The sequence below is a fragment of the Pseudopipra pipra genome, unplaced genomic scaffold (assembly GCF_036250125.1).
Source record: "Pseudopipra pipra isolate bDixPip1 unplaced genomic scaffold, bDixPip1.hap1 HAP1_SCAFFOLD_672, whole genome shotgun sequence".
NCBI lineage: Eukaryota > Metazoa > Chordata > Aves > Passeriformes > Pipridae > Pseudopipra > Pseudopipra pipra.
The window spans coordinates 2,842-15,591 of record NW_026991166.1 but is presented as its reverse complement, the minus strand read 5'-3'; the positions used below and the strand labels follow the sequence as shown (position 1 = coordinate 15,591).

General features: G+C 60.4%; 2 protein-coding genes across 3 annotated transcripts; one reads left to right on the top strand and one right to left on the bottom strand.

Moving 5' to 3' along the window:
* The first annotated feature begins 151 nt into the window (after nucleotides 1–151).
* On the top strand, nucleotides 152–5,356 carry WSB2 (WD repeat and SOCS box containing 2). Its single transcript, XM_064643805.1, has 7 exons — nucleotides 152–389; nucleotides 563–695; nucleotides 1,382–1,482; nucleotides 2,232–2,404; nucleotides 3,917–4,030; nucleotides 4,425–4,532; nucleotides 4,707–5,356. Exons 2-7 carry the CDS (start codon nucleotides 626–628, stop codon nucleotides 4,867–4,869), a joined length of 729 nt encoding a protein of 242 aa, XP_064499875.1. The 5' UTR covers nucleotides 152–389; nucleotides 563–625; the 3' UTR covers nucleotides 4,870–5,356.
* Nucleotides 5,357–5,682: 326 nt separating this feature from the next.
* Nucleotides 5,683–12,086, bottom strand: RFC5 (replication factor C subunit 5). 2 transcript variants are annotated; one of them, XM_064643804.1, is made up of 11 exons: nucleotides 11,998–12,083; nucleotides 11,830–11,894; nucleotides 10,224–10,360; nucleotides 8,789–8,868; nucleotides 8,412–8,485; nucleotides 7,481–7,640; nucleotides 7,279–7,360; nucleotides 7,051–7,180; nucleotides 6,209–6,286; nucleotides 6,070–6,124; nucleotides 5,683–5,938 (listed from the first exon to the last, which is right to left on the bottom strand). In XM_064643804.1, the coding sequence occupies exons 1-11, from the start codon at nucleotides 12,027–12,029 to the stop codon at nucleotides 5,842–5,844; spliced, it is 990 nt and encodes a 329-aa protein (XP_064499874.1). In that variant the 5' UTR covers nucleotides 12,030–12,083; the 3' UTR covers nucleotides 5,683–5,841. The 2 variants fall into 2 exon arrangements, with proteins under 2 accessions (XP_064499874.1, XP_064499873.1); XM_064643803.1 differs by having other exon boundaries at nucleotides 6,070–6,286; nucleotides 11,998–12,086.
* Between the last annotated feature and the right edge of the window lie 664 nt (nucleotides 12,087–12,750).

Sequence of the window (12,750 nt, the reverse complement as noted above, 5' to 3'; positions counted from 1 at the left end):
TCTCATCCACCACCACCCCCAAGTCCTTCTCAGCAGGAGATCCCTTCATTCCCCAGCCTGGATTGGTACCAGAGGTTGCCCAGTTTGGGGTGGAGAGGGGGGGTCTGGTCGGGGGGTCTCGGGGTGAACACCCATCCCTGCTTCCCCCCAGCAGCTGCAAAACCTCGGAGCGCAAGAGCCAGGGAGGAAAAGCCGAGGCCAGGAGCCGTGGGGGGGCCAAGGAGAAGACCCTGGAGTGTGGGCAGATCGTGTGGGGCCTGGCCTTCAGCGCCTGGCCCGCGGCTGAGGAGGAGGGGACACGGATCCCGCCTGTGCCCTGGGGCTTCCCTGCCTGGTCCTGGCCACAGGGCTCAACGACGGGCAGATCAAGGTCTGGGAGGTGCAGACAGGTGAGGGGGCCTTGCTGTCGTGGCTTCAGGCTGCTGTCCCTCTTCAGGCTGCTGCCTCTCCCCTTGTTCCCCCATGGAAGGAGATCCCATCTCCATCTTTCCCCTGCCCTGTCCCTGGGCATGAGGGGTACTGCTGTGGAGGGATGGCCCTGAGGGGTGGCTCTTCTCCTCAGGGCACCTCCTCTTCAGCCTCTTGGGGCACCAGGATGTCGTCAGAGACCTGAGCTTTGCTCCCAATGGAAGCCCCCATCCTCGTGTCGGCCTCGCGGGACAAGACCTTGCGCGTGTGGGACCTGAGCAGAGACGGTGGGAGCCTGCAGGGATGTCCCTGTGCAGGGCCAGCCCTGGCTCAGCAAAGGGGGAGAAACCCACCTGGGGCTCAGGAAAAGGGGAGAAACCCACCTTGGATTCAGGAAAGGGGGAGAAACCCACCTGGGGCTCAGGGAAGGGGGAGGAACTCACCTTGGATTCAGGAAAGGGGGAGGAACGCACCTTAGGCTCAGGAAAGGGGAAGGAACTCACCTTGGATTCAGGAAAGGGGGAGAAACCCACCTTGGATTCAGGACAGGGGGAGAAACCCACCTTGGATTCAGGACGGGGGAAAAACCTACCTTGGATTCAGGACAGGGGGAAAAACCCACCTTGATGGGAGAGGATCATTTGGGGACAGTATTTGAGGCAGAAAGGGACAGCCCTGTGACAGGCAGCAGAGCCATCCCCTTCCAGGTGGGATCTGGAGGTGCAAGAGGGGGTTGCAATTAGGCAGAGCTTGGGATGAGCCCAGGGAACCCCCAGCCCAAGCTGGTCAGAGCACAGTGCCAATAATGCCGAGGTTGTGGGTTGTGGGGTTGACCCCTGTGGGGGCTTCACTCACAATCTGGACACGATGATCCCTGTGGGTCCCTTCCAGTCAGGATATTCTGTGACTGTGTGAGTTCCTGCTGGGAGCTGCGTGTCCTGCTGCCCTCAGGTGACACGAGTGCTGTCCCCAGGGCGGCAGGTGCAGGTGCTGGCGGGCCATGTGCAGTGGGTGTACTGCTGCTCCATCTCCCCGGACTGCAGCATGCTCTGCTCCGCCGCCGGAGAGAAGTCGGTGAGTTCCTGTGCCCCTGTGTCCCTCTGAGTCCACCCTCTGTGTCCCACTGAGTCCACCCTCTGTGTCCCACTGAGTCCACCCTCTGTGTCCCTCTGAGTCCACCCTCTGTGTCCCACTGAGTCCACCCTCTGTGTCCCCTGGCACGAGAAACCTCCTGGGAGAGGGGGCCAAGCCCTTGCTGCTCAGCCATCCAGGCTCTGTGTGGAGCTGGGAGTTGGGAGCTGGTGGATCACAGAATCACAGAATCAGCTGGGTTGGAAGGGGCCTCTGAGATCATCAAGTCCAACCCTTGATCCAACCCCACCGTGGTTCCCCAGCCCATGGCACTGATGCCACATCCAGTCTTCTCTTAAAAACCTCCAGGGATGGAGAATCCACCCCCTCCCTGGGCAGCCCATTCCAATGCCTGATCACCCTCTCTGGAAAGAAATTCTTCCTGATATCCAACCTAAACCTCCCCTGGCACAGCTTCAGACCCAGCCCTCTTGTCTTGCTGATGGGAAAGAGACCAACCCCCCCCTGGCTCCCCCCTCCTGTCAGGGAGTTGCAGAGAGTGAGGAGGTCTCCCCTGAGCCTCCTCTTCTCCAGGCTGAACAGCCCCAGCTCCTCCTCAGCCTCTCCTCACAGCACTTGTGCTCCAGTCCCTTCCCCAGCCTTGTTGCTCTTCTCTGGACCTGCTCCAGCCCCTCAATATCCTTCCTGAAAGGATGCCCAGCCCGATCCCTGTCCCTGTCCCTGTCCCCCAGGCGCTGCTGTGGAGCATGAGGTCCTACACCCTGATCCGGAGGCTGGAGGGGCACCAGAGCAGTGTCGTGTCCTGCGACTTCTCCCCGGACTCGGCGCTGCTCGTCACCGCGTCCTACGACGCCTGTGTCATCATGTGGGACCCCTACACCGGGGAGCAGCTCCGGACCCTGCGGTGCGGGCAGGGGCGACGCCCTGGGAGGGGGCACGGCGATGCCAGGGGGGCTTTAGGGCTGGGTGTGACCTTCCCTCCTAGCTGGGCATGGCCACCATCTCTGTGTTGTGGTGCAGAGAGGGGGACACGCTGTGGGAGGGGGCAGAGCAATGCTGTGGGGAATTCTAGGACTGGATGTTGTGGGGATTTTTAGGGCTGGATGTGACCTTCCCTCCTAGCTGGGCATGGCCATCCCCTCTACACTGTGGGATGGAGCCAGGGGGACACCATGGAATGGGGTAGAACAATGCTGTGGGGAATTCTAGGACTGGATGTTGTGGGGATTTTTAGGGCTGGATGTGACCTTCCCTCCTAGCTGGGCATGGCCACCACCTCTACACTCTGGTACAGAGCTAAGGGACACCGTGGCAGGGGACAGAGCAATGCTGTGGGGATTTTTAGGGATGGATGTTGTGGAGGTTTTTAGGGCTGGATGTGGCTTTCCCTCCTAGCTGGGCATGGCCACTGTCTCTCCACTGTGGTACAGAGCCAGGGGACACTGTGGGAGGGGGCAGAGCAATGCCATGGGGGATTTTAGGGCTGGATGTGACCTTCCCTCCTAGCTGGGCATGGCTACCACCTCTACACTGTGGGGTGGAGCCAGGAGGACACCATGGGAGGGGACAGAACAATGCTGTGGGGATTTTTAGGGCTGGATATTGTGGAGGTTTTTAGGGCTGGATGTGGCTTTCCCTCCTAGCTGGGCATGGCCACCATCTCTGTGTTGTGGTGCAGAGAGGGGGACACGCTGTGGGAGGGGCAGAGCAATGCTGTGGGGACTTCTAGGAGTGGATGTTGTGGGGATTTTTAGGGCTGGATGTGGCTTTCCCTCCTAGCTGGGCATGGCCACTGTCTCTCCACTGTGGTACAGAGCCAGGGGACACTGTGGGAGGGGGCAGAGCAATGCCGTAGAGGATTTTAGGATTTTAGGGCTGGATGTGGCTTTCCCTCCTAGCTGGGCACGGCCACCCCCTCTACACTATGGGATGGAGCCAGGGGGACACCATGAAATGGGGTAGAACAATGCTGTGGGGATTTTTAGGGCTGGATGTTGTGGAGGTTTTTAGGGCTGGATGTGGCTTTCCCTCCTAGCTGGGCATGGCCACCCCCTCTGTGCTGTGGTACAGAGCCAGGGGACACTGTGGGATGGGCAGAGCAATGCTGGGGAGGTTTTTAGGGCTGAATGTGCCCCTCCCTCCTAGCTGGGCATGGCCACCACCTCTACACTGTGGGATGTCCCTCTACACAGGGACACCATGGAATGGGGTAGAACAATCCCCAAATGCTGTGGGGATTTTTAGGGCTGGATGTTGTGGAGGTTTTTAGGGCTGGACATGACCTTCCCTCCTAGCTGGGCATGGCCACCCCCCTCTCCCCCGAGCCCAGGGGCAGGATGGGGGTCTGGCTTGGCAGCAGTGGGGAGGGGGCTCCTGGCAGCCCAGGGCTGACCCTGGTCTGTTCTCCCCCCCCCAGCCACGTGCCCCTGCATTCCACGCTGGATTACAGCAGTGACATCCACACCAGCTCCCTGCGCTCCGTCTGCTTCTCCCCGGAGGGTCTCTACCTGGCCACGGTGGCAGATGACAGGTGAGTGAACCCCCCTGGGGACCCAGGAGGGGACCAGAACAAACCAGGAGCTCAGGATGTGGGGAATAGACCTCGTGTACCGGGTTCCCACCAATTCCTGGAGCAGGGAAAAGGGCAGGCTGCTGGGAACAGCAGCTTGGGATCCCCAAGCTTGGCTGTGGCAAGGGGTAGCAAGGCCAGGGCCCTGTCACCCCTTGGAGCAACGAGCCAGGGCCCATGTCCTCCTCCTGTGTCCCTCAGCATGTCACTTGCTGTGCAGGGGACAGACCCAAACCCCTGGGAAGCAAATCCTTCTCCAGCGTTTGTGCCTTCGGGTGATCCCAGAGGCTTTGTTCTGGCAGCGGGCACTGCGTGAATGTGGACCTGGCATCGTGTCCCCTCCCTTTCTCCACAGGCTCCTGAGGATCTGGGCGTTGGAGCTTCGCTCTCCAGTGGCCTTTGCCCCCATGACCAACGGTCTGTGCTGCATCTACTTCCCTCACGGAGGTTTCATTGCCACGGGGTGAGTAAACAGGGGGAGAGGGCGGAGAAACAAGAGGCTGCTCCCTCCTCCTGCAGCTCCGGGTCCACTCCGGGCTTCCCTGGGGGTGCAGGATGGTTTTCCTGGGCTGTGGCCAGCTCTCTGGGGGTAATTGGAACTCTCTGCTCTGTGCTCGTGGTTCGCTGGATGCTGCAGGACCAGGGATGGCCACGTGCAGTTCTGGACGGCCCCGCGGGTGCTCTCGTCGCTCAAGCACCTGTGTCGCAAAGCTCTGCGCACCTTCCTCACCACCTACCAGGTCCTGGCGCTGCCCATTCCCAGGAAGCTGAAGGAATTCCTCACTTACCGGACTTTCTAAGGTGGCAGGGAGGGCGGAGGCACGGAGGTGAGGGCCCCGTGCCCGGCGCAGGGCCGGAGGCAGCGCAGGAATGCCGAGCCGGGAGCCGGTGGGGGGAGCAGGGTCGCCGCTCCCCCGCTTTTTGGGGCTGTGTGTGGGGACGTGGAGGGATCTTTTTGGTGTAATAATACTAAAACCCAGCCAAAAAACACGTGCAGAGGGCGAGGGGCAGGGCTGGGAGGGGACACAGGTCCCCCTGTCCCCGCTGGCTGCAGGGGTTGGGTCAGGTGCTTCTGCTTCCCGGTGCAATGGTGTGGGGTGAGGGCCGAGCGGGGCTGTTGTCACTCGGACAAGTTGGGGGCTGAGCCGCCCCCAGAGCACCCTCCTGCCCCGGGATGGCCGCTCAGTCCCGCTGGAGCGGGGGCTGTGCCGCTCTCCCACCGCGGGCAGGAGCTGGACGAGCCCAGGCAGGTCCATGTGGACTAAATAAAGAAGGATTCCTCACGTGTCCTGGCTCACAGAGCGCCCTGGTGGTGTCCAGGTGGGACACGAGGCTTCACTCCACCCCCAGCTCCCAATCCTTTGTTTTTATTCCCTGCTGGAGCATGGCACTCAACCTGCCCGATCTCTGGGCAAGCTGAGCGTGGAGCAGGGGGGTGTTGGGTGGTTTTCCCCCTCCTCCAGCTCAGCTGGAGGGCTCGGTCCAGGCTGGGATGGAAAAGACAGGGAATGTCTCCTCCAAACATTCCCAGGAGGTTCTTTTTCCCTTGTGAGCACCTGAACACACAAAGCTGGTGGTTCCTCAACCCAGGAGGGAAAAGCAGTGCAACGTGCTGGGCTTTAGAGGCACCTGTATTTCCTGGGAATAACCCTCTTGTGTCCTGGCTGCGGGCTCCAGGCTTCCAGAATGGGAAGGGAAAGCTGCAGGGAGCAGCTCCAGCTCCATCCCTCCCATCTCCAGTGAGATCCAAGCCAGGATCCACCCAGCAGGACTCAGGCTTCGGCCACCACCAGGTCCCTGGTGACTTGGAAGGCAGCGATGAGGGAGCTCAGCTGGATCTTCTCGCTGGTGCCAGCGGCCAGCCGGTACCTGGAGCAGGGGCCAAGGGTGTTTACACCCATGGGGGTGCCCCCCAAAGAGCCCAGGGCAGGGCTGGGGTCTGCCACAGTGCCCACCAGGACCCTGGCACAGGACCCTGGCACAGGGGGGGTGACACTTACTCGATATCTGCCATCTTGATCAGCAGCTGGATGCGGATGGAGGGCGGGAAATCCACTGGGGAGGGAAGGGGACACATCAGTGTGGGATGGGGGGGATGCTGGGCCCCCCCCAGCCCAGCCAGGCCCCCCCGTGTGCCACCTCTGTGCACGAAGAGGTGGAGCTCGGTCAGGATGTCCTGCAGGGCCAAGCCCTTCAGCGTCTTCAGCTCCGTGATTTCTGGGATGGCAGCGAGTCAAGGCCTTGCTGCCAGGCTTTTCCCTGCCAGATCCCACTCCTCACCCCTGTGCCAGCCTCGAGGAGCCTCCCCAGCGAGCCTCACCCACCCCAGCCAGAGCAGGACATCCCAGGATGGAGATCCCCGGGAAAGAGCAGGATTTATCCCAGCAGGGAATAACCCTCAAGGCAAAGGACACTTCACCCACCCCAGCCAGACTGGGACATCCCAGGATGGAGATCCTTGGGAAAGAGCAGGATTTAATCCCAGCAGGGAATAACCCTCAAGGCAAAGGACACTTCACCCACCCCAGCCAGAGTGGCACATCCCAGGATGGAGATCCCTGGGAAAGAGCAGAATTTATCCCAGCAGGGATAAACCTCAAGGCAAAGGACACTTTACCCACCCCAGCCAGAGCAGGATGGAGATCCCCAGGAAAGAGTAGGATTTATTCCAGCAGGGAATAACCCTCAAGGCAAAGGACACTTCACCCACCCCAGCCAGAGCAGGATGGAGATCCTTGGGAAAGAGCAGGATTTGTCCTCACAGGGAATAACCCTCAAGGCAAAGGACACTTCACCCACCCCAGCCAGAGCGGGATATCCCAGGATGGAGAGCCCTGGGAAAGAGCAGGATTTATCCCAGCAGGGAATAACCCTTAAGGCAGAGGACACTTCACCCACCCCAGCCAGAGTGGGACATCCCAGGATGGAGAGCCCTGGGAAAGAGCAGGATTTATCCCAGCAGGGCATAAGGCAAAGGATACTTCGGTAGGCAGTGGAGAAGTCCTGGTTGAGCATCCAGTCGAGGATGTTGGCGATGTCTGACTTGAGGGGGTGTCCCGTGCACGTGTAGACGTTCTCCTCCGTCACCTTCCCAAAGGCCATGGAGGTGCTCTGAGGGAGAGGCGGGAGAGAGGAGGGATAGAGGAGGGATAAAGGGATGAAGAGATGAAGAGGAAGGACGAGGAGGCCCCTCCAGGCCACAGTCCCACCTGCAGGATGTTGAGGGCCCTGCGCATGTCCCCGCTCGAGAGGGTCACCAGGGCCTTCAGCCCGTCCTCCGTCACGTCCACCCTGGAAAACAACACCGGCGCTGCACGGGCGGAGCCGCGGGAACGCCGCGGGAATGCCGGCCTGGAGCTCGGCCCCGTGCGGGGCAGGGGGGTGAGGAGGGTGCCCCCGGGCCCCGCTGACCCTTCCTGCAGGATGACGTGCTGCAGCCGCGGCACCATGAGCTCCGGGGTGAGGGGCCCGAAGCGGAAGCGGGTGCAGCGGGACTGCAGGGCCGGGATGATCCGGGACAGGAAGTTGCAGATGAGGCAGAACCGGGTGTTCTCCGTGAACTTCTCGATCACTGCCAGGGGGAGGGAGCACAGGATGGAGGGGGCTTGGTTGGCTGCTGCCTCGTCCCAGCTCCCAGCCTGTGCCAGGCTGGAGGAGGCTGGCGGGGTGCCCGCAGGGTGGGATTCCCAGGGGGAGGGATTTCCAAGGGGTGGGATTCCCGGGGGGGAGATTCCCAGGGAGGGGATTCCCAGAGGGGGGATTCTCAGACTGTGGGATTTCCGAGGGGTGGGATTCTCAGGGTGGGATTCCCAGGGGGTGGGATTCTCAGAATGTGGGATTCTCAAGGGCTGGGATTCCCAGGCTGTGGGATTACTGGGCTGTGGGATTCTCAGGGTGGGATTCCCAAGGTGTGGGATTCTCAGGGTGTGCAATTCCCAGTGTGGGATTTCTGAGGGATAGGATTCCCAAGGGGTGGGATTCCTGGGGTGTGAGATTTCTGAGGGGTGGGATTTCCAAGGGGTGGGATTCCCAGGGTGGCATTCCCAGTGAAGGATTCCCAGGGTGTGGGATTCTCAGAGTGTGGGGTTCCCAGGGTGTGGGATTCCTGAGCTGTGGGATTCCCAAGGTGTGACATTCCCAAGGGGTGGGACTCCCAGGGTGTGGGATTCCCAAGGGGTGGGATTACTGGGCTGTGGGATTCTCAGAGTGTGGCATTCCCAAGGTGTGGGATTCCCAGGGTGGGATTTCTAGTGTACGATTTCTACTGTGGGATTCCTAGAGTGGGATTCCCAAGGGGTGGGATTCCCAAGGGGTGGGATTCCCAGGATGTGGGGTCCCTCACCTCTCCTCAGGGCATTCTGGGCATCCTGGGTCATGGCATCGGCTTCATCCAGGATGACGAGCTTGAAGCCTTTCCTTAAAAAAGGAGGGAAAAAGGGAGTGGGTTTGGTCTCTACTGTGGCTTTGGTGCTGGAAAAGGGGGAGCTGGGATGTTTATTCCCAGCTGGAGAAGGGGGAGCTGGGCTATTTATTCCCAGCCTGACTCCTGGGACCCTCCTTCCCCTCCGGACTGGCATCCTTATCCTCCCCAGCCTCATCCTCACTTTCCTCAGGGCACATCCTTCCCCTGCTCCCCAGCCCAGCACCCCCAGATCCCATTCCCAGTGCCGGGGTGCCGGAGGGACGGGGAGCTGTGGGAAGCACAGACATCCCGCTCACTTGAAGATGGTCCTGGTGCTGGCAAAGCTCAGGATGGGCCCCCGGACGATGTCGATGCCCCGGTCGTCGGAGGCGTTGAGCTGGGATTGGGATATGGATGGGGTGGATCCGGATCCCTGCTGGAGGGGGAACCCCCATCCCATCCCATCCCATCCCATCCCATCCCATCCCATCCCATCCCATCCCATCCCATCCCATCCCATCCCATCCCACTCCATCCCATCCCATCCCATCCCATCCCATCCATACCACTCCATCCCTTCTCATCTCCACCCCATCCCACTCCATCCCGTCCCATCCCATCCCATCCCATCCCATCCCATCCCATCCCATCCCATCCCATCCCATCCCATCCCATCCCATCCCATCCCATCCATCTTCCCACCCCATCCATACTACTCCATCTCTTCTCATCCCATCCCACCCCATCGCATTCCATCCCTTCCTATCCTATCCAATCCAACCCACTCCATACCTCCCATCTGACCCCATCCCATCGCATTCCACCCCATCCCATCCCATCCATCCCACCCCACCCCACTGCATTCCATCCTTTCTTTTCCCATTCCACCCCATCCCATCATTTCTCTTCCCACCCCAGCTTACCTCTTTCCATCTTGTCCCATCCCACTCCCTCCCTTCTCATTCCATCCCACCCCACCCCATTCCATTCCTTTTCTTCCCATCCCATCCATCCCAGTCCATCCCTTCTCATTCCATCCCATCCTTTCTCTTTCCATCCAACCTATCCCATCCATTCCTTCTCATTGCATCCCACCCTACTCCATCCCATCTGATCCCACGCCATTCCATTCCTTCTCTTCCTGTCCATCCAACCCACTCCATACCTTCTCATCCCATCCTGCCCCATTCCATCGCATCCCATCGCATCCCATCGCATCCCATCGCATCCCATCCCATCCCATCCCATCCCATCCCATCCCATCCCATCCCATCCCATCCCATCCCATCCCATCTCACTTTTCATCCCATTTCATCCCTTCTCATCCCATCCCACCCTATCCCTTCTCATCCCATCCCATCCCATCCCATCCCATCCCATCCCATCCCATCCCATCCCACTTCACACTGCCCCATCTCACCTCACCCCCGCTCCATCCCATCCCATCCCATCCCATCCCATCCCATCCCATCCATCCCTTCTCATCTCATCCCACTCCGTCCCTTCCCATCCCATCCCACCTCACACCACCCCATCTCACCTCATCCCATCCCACCCCATCCCATCCCACCCCATCCCATCCCATCCCATCCCATCCCATCCCATCCCACCCCACCCCACCCCACCCCACCCCACCCCACCCCACCCCATCCCATCCCATCCCATCCCATCCCATCCCATCCCATCCCATCCCATCCCATCCCATCCCTCCCACCCCGTATTCCACATTTCCCTCCCCCCGTCCCCGCTCACCTCCAGCACCATGGAGCCGAACTCCCTGTCCCGGTAGAGCTGCCTGGCACAGGCCAGGATGGTGGAGGTTTTCCCTGTGCCGGGCGGGCCATAGAGGAGCAGGTGCGGGAGCCGATCCTCGCTGATGAACCGCTGCACTGCGGGACACCGGGACACGGGACATGGGGATACCGGGATACAGGGACATGGGGAGATGGGGATACCGGGATACAGGGACATGGGGAGATGGGGATACCGGGATACCGGGACATGGGGAGATGGGGATACCGGGATACAGGGACATGGGGAGATGGGGATACCGGGATACGGGACATGGGGAGATGGGGATACCGGGATACCGGGATACCGGGATATGGGGAGATGGGGATACCGGGATACAGGGACATGGGGAGATGGGGATACTGGGATACAGGGACATGGGGAGATGGGGATACCGGGATACAGGGACATGGGGAGATGGGGATACCGGGATACGGGACATGGGGAGATGGGGATACCGGGATACAGGGACATGGGGAGATGGGGATACCGGGATACGGGACATGGGGAGATGGGGATACCGGGATACCGGGATATGGGGATTCTGGGATACTGGGAGATGGGGAAACTGGGACATGGGGATATGGGGATACCGGGACACTGGGATGTGAGGATTCTGGGATACTGGGAGATGGGGATACCAGGACACCGAGATGTCAGGATACTGGGACATGGGGATATGGGGATACCAGGACACCGGGATATGGGGATTCTGGGATACTGGGAGATGGGGATACTGGGACATGGGGATATGGGGATTCTGGGAGATGGGGATACTAGGATACCAGGACATCAGGATATTGGGATACTGGGACACCAGGATATGGGAATATGGGGATACCAGGACACCGGGATATGGGGATTCTAGGATACTGGGAGATGGGGATACCAGGAGATGGGGATACTGGGACACCAGGATGTCAGGATACTGATACCAGGACAGGGGGATACCAGGACACCGGGATATGGGGATACTGGGACACTGGGATATGGGCATACCAGGATAGGGATATGGGGATACCAGGATATCAGGATATTGGGATATGGTGACAACGGGATATGGGGATGCCAGGATACTGCGATATGGGGATACCAGGATATGGGGATACTGGGATATGGGGATACTGGGATATGAGGATATCAGGACACCAGGATACTGGGATATAGGGGTATCAGGATACCAGGACACTGGGATATCAGGGCACTGGGCTATTGGGATACTGGGATACCGGGATATTGGGACACTGGGGTACCGGCATATGGAGATATTGGGATATGAGGATATCGAGAAACCAGGACACCCGGATATTGAGACACCGAGATATGGGGATATAGGGATATCAGGACATCAGGATATGGGGATATTGGGATACCGGGACACGGGGATATCGGGGCACCGGGATACGGGGATATGCAGCTATCGGGATCCCGGAGTATCGGGATCCCGGGACACCGGGATACGGGATATGCAGCTATCGGGATCCCGGACTATCGGGATCCCGGGACACCGGGATATGGGGCTCTGGGGGCCGGGGACAGCGCTCCGGGGGGGGGGGGTGTTGGTTACCGGTGCTGAGGATGTCCCGGTGAGACACGAGCTCCGACAGCGCCTGCGGACGGTACTTCTCCACCCTGCGCCGGGGAGAGCAAGGAGGGGGTCAGTGCGGCGGCAGCTCCCGCTGTCCCTCAATCCCGTTATCCCGATATCCCGCGATCCCCCCGGGCCCGACCGTACCACGGCAGGTTCGCGCCTCCCGCCGGCGCCATGCTGCGAAATCTCGCGAGAGCAGCAAAGCGCGCGAGAGCTCGGGGAGGGGGCGGGAGGAGCCGCTGGGTCGGGAATGGTTCAACTGGGATCGGGAATGGGAGAACCGGGATCGGGAATGGTCCAGCTGGGATCGGGAATGGGAGAACCGGGATCGGGAATGGTCCAACCGGGATCGGGAATGGGAGAAGCGGGATCGGGAATGGTTCAACTGGGATCGGGAATGGGAGAACCGGGATCGGGAATGGGAGAACCGGGATCGGGAATGGTCCAACCGGGATCGGGAATGGGAGAAGCGGGATCGGGAATGGTTCAACTGGGATCGGGAATGGGAGAACCGGGATCGGGAATGGTCCAGCTGGGATCGGGAATGGGAGAAGCGGGATCGGGAATGGTTCAACTGGGATCGGGAATGGGAGAACCGGGATCGGGAATGGGAGAACCGGGACCGGGAATGGTCCAACCGGGATCGGGAATGGTCCAACCGGGATCGGGAATGGGAGACCGGGATCGGGAATGGTCCAACCGGGATCGGGAATGGGAGAACCGGGATCGGGAATGGTCCAACCGGGATCGGGAATGGTCCAACCGGGATCGGGAATGGGAGACCGGGATCGGGAATGGTCCAACCGGGATCGGGAATGGTCCAACCGGGATCGGGAATGGGAGACCGGGATCGGGAATGGTCCAACCGGGATCGGGAATGAGCGAACCGGGATCGGG